Source organism: Solanum pennellii, chromosome 1 (assembly GCF_001406875.1).
Source record: "Solanum pennellii chromosome 1, SPENNV200".
Lineage (NCBI taxonomy): Eukaryota > Viridiplantae > Streptophyta > Magnoliopsida > Solanales > Solanaceae > Solanum > Solanum pennellii.
Window position 1 is genome coordinate 5,324,231 of NC_028637.1, and position 3,544 is coordinate 5,327,774.

General features: G+C 31.1%; 1 protein-coding gene across 1 annotated transcript in view; it reads left to right on the plus strand.

The window, feature by feature from the left end:
- The first annotated feature begins 2,682 nt into the window (after window positions 1–2,682).
- Window positions 2,683–3,544, plus strand: part of LOC107031609 — a 9,936-nt gene continuing 9,074 nt past the window's right edge. The window contains exons 1-2 of the mRNA XM_015233039.2: window positions 2,683–3,018; window positions 3,129–3,388. Coding sequence (XP_015088525.1) covers window positions 2,773–3,018; window positions 3,129–3,388 — 506 coding nt within the window. The 5' untranslated portion in view covers window positions 2,683–2,772. The remainder of the gene's footprint in view (window positions 3,019–3,128; window positions 3,389–3,544) is intronic.

Consider the following 3,544-nt stretch of genomic DNA (forward strand, 5'->3'; position numbering starts at 1 on the left):
AAGACATTGATTAAAAAATATTTTGATACATTAATTTAACATCACATGATTTAAAATTCTTTTTTATTTACTTAAACTTCGTGTCAATTCAAAATCAGACAAATAAATTGAAACAAAATAGTAATAAAAGAGAAATATACAAAAAAGACGCAACATTTAACATGATTCAATCAACGGATATAAAAATGAGTACAAAAATATCCAAAGAAATTATATGACAACTCATTTAGGAAAAAAAAACTCGCAATACACCATTCAAAAGTAAGAGCATCAACCAACCAATTAAATCATTCACAACGAGCCCGGCCTAATGGACTAAACAAAAAATGAGATATGGAGAGACGTAAATTCTTATTGAATTCTGAGGAAACACCTATAATTGACGAAATATTCTTAAGGACAATGTCATAACTACGCCTCAAGCTATAACAATTTTTGTGATTTCAAAATCATCCAACATATCTACACATTTGATTGTAAAAGTCTCAAACTACCATACAAAGCAAATCCTCTATTGCATACACGATCATTTCTAATCAAAATCGACCTCGAGGTTGTTTCTAATGAATCAGGCCCAGCCCAAAAGGAAAACCAACAAGAATATCACACAAATAAATATTGGGCCAAGTAAAAGCGTACTTGGCTATAGGGCTTAGTTTAAAGTTAACACCGCATTAAAATTAGTTTTTATCCGCTAATTATTTTAGGGCAACTTTCACATATAGCAAATAAAAAATTTATATTTGTATGTTATAGCAAAGTTTGCATAATTGCGCTCCATAGCAAACATAAAATTGTATAATTCGCTATACATATACAATTGTATAATTCGCTGGCCTAAATTGTATAATTCGCTGGCCTATTTCGCTGCAATTGTATAATTCGCTATCCTATTTCACTGCAATTGTATAATGCACAATTGTATAATTCGCTGCCTATTTCGCTGCAATATTTTTATAAAATTTGCTTTGCATACAATTGAATCGAATTAAAATGTATGTATATTGCATAATTATAAGTGTATAGCAAGAGGATATATGTTTTTCTCTCGCTTTATACAAAAACAGAAACACAATATATACACTTCTGTTGTATAAAGCTAGAGAAAATTGTATTTCACTGCAATTGTATAATTCGCAATTGTATAATTCGTTGGCCTTTTTCTCTGCAATATTTGTATAAAATTTGCATTTGTCTACAATTGAATTGAAGTAAAATGTTTGTAGATTGTATAATTAAGTGTATAACACGAAGATATATGTTTTTGCATGTGTATATATAATTTTCTCTCACTTTATACAAAACAGAAACAGAATTTATACACTTCTGTGTATAAAGCGAGAGAGACGAGCAGAGGGAGAGTGGCGAGCGAGAATGGGAGAGTGGCGAGCGAGATTTTTAGGAGAGAGGCGCCTGGCAAACTTTGGCTAACGTTTGCTATGGAGCACAATTAAATCAAACCCTAGCTACTTCATTTATTTTAGATTATTAGTTTGCTATTATATACAATTTTCCCATTATTATATTGTATTTATCGAACTAAAATCATATGGACAAAACCAAAAATTGCATAGTCAAGCAAGTCTACTAATAAGTTAACGTGAGCATTATCTTCTAGCAAAACATGATTTGATATATAGTTGACCGACATTTTCCAAGTCTCTAAAACTTTGAATGGAAAAATTAAATAAAGTGTGGAAAATGATAACGAAGTGAAATATAAGGTGCTAATCCGAAATTAAAATAAAATTTACATAAATTTCATAGTGTAAAGATTAAATTACATTCTATCCCTATTGTTTTATCTAATTACAACAATCTCTTAAAATTGTAACTTTCGAATACATTAAAGAGTATCTCGGATATATTATAACATAAATTGGATACATAATATTTACCTCGTATACATAAAAATTAGCTCGGGTACATAATATGTAGTTCAGTTTCATTAAAAACTAGCTCGAATATATTATAAAATAAACCTGTAGATACATAATATGTAGCTCGAATACATTAATACTGGTTCAAATACATGAATATGTAGGTACGATACATAAATACAATTAGGAGCGATATAAGGGACTTTAGAGGTTTTAAGAAATAGAAGGGGATATTGGAAGAAAAAAAAAACTTTCACATATAGTTATTCAAAAATAGCTTAATTATTCTTCATAATTATAGTTTGATAATTAAAATTTGTAGCTACATATTATAGGGAGGAAAGAGACGAGCAACACTAGGAGAGCAGCGAGTGAGAGAGAGCAAAGAGTAGGAAAGAGGTGAATTATATATATATATATATCAATTAGATAATTATATATTATACATATGTATTTGTATATTCTGAAGAATGATACATAAACAAACCTGACTAAAAGCAGTTTTTAATTTCATAATAGAAGTAAATCATGCAAAAAAAAAAAAAAAACTAAAAGCCACCGACTAATAAAAGAGCCTAAATAACCCTTATTTAATCTTAACCGCCAATTTTAGAGTTGTAAATTTCTTTCAACTTTCGTGATATTTATGTCGACCCCTTTGTTTTAATTTCATAAATCATGCAAAAAATCTAAAATCCACCGACTAATAAAAGAGCCTAGATAACCCTTATTTAATTTCAACCACCAATTATAGAGTTGTAAAATTCCTCAAACTTTGTTGGTATTTATGACGACATTTTAATACTCCCTTTGTCATACCTTATTATTAAATTAAGCTTTAGATCTTTACTAGTTTCATAATTTCAACTGAAAATTCAATTTCAAGGTAGATATGGAGACCATCGATTTCAAGTCTTTTGTGAAAAAAATGAATTTCATGGTAGCCAATTCTCTTGCGACGGACGGCATCTCTATATCAGATTCAAACATGGTGTCACGACTTTTGGCTATTTGTGAAAAGAATGGATATTCATTCATCAAGCAAACAATATCATCATTCATCAAGCAAACAATATCATCAAAACGTCGTCTCCCCACTTTTGATGAGGTTTGCTGCATATTGTACAGGTACCTCAAGGTATGAGGCGAATCAAAGATTTAAACTTTTCAAATTATCAAGCTATAGTTTCAAAATTTATTTGTTTAGAACGGATTTGTTTATGAGTTCAACCTAATGATAAATGACAGGATCCTCGCGGTATTGTTGATGCAGACCCATCGTCGGAGCATCGTCTCCGTGGTGCGCTAGAAAAAATTAATAGGTTTGGTGATGTGGTTGGTGTAACATGTAATGTGGGTGATTTAATAGATAAAGCAGCTAAATTCAATGTTCCTATTTCCACGGCAGTGGGCTCAGTGGCTTCTACGGCAGGTGCATTTGGTCATTTGGGCCTTGCAATTAAGGCAATGTGCCTTGTCACTCATGGTGGATTTAAACTTTGGAAGGGGCTCTGTCACGACCCAAAACGGGTCGCGAGTGGCACCCACACTTATCCTACTATGTGGGCGAACCAACCAATCTAAACCCCAACATTTCAACCATAAATAACAAAATATAATGCGGAAGACTTAAAACTCATTAATGAAAATCGATTAAATAACTT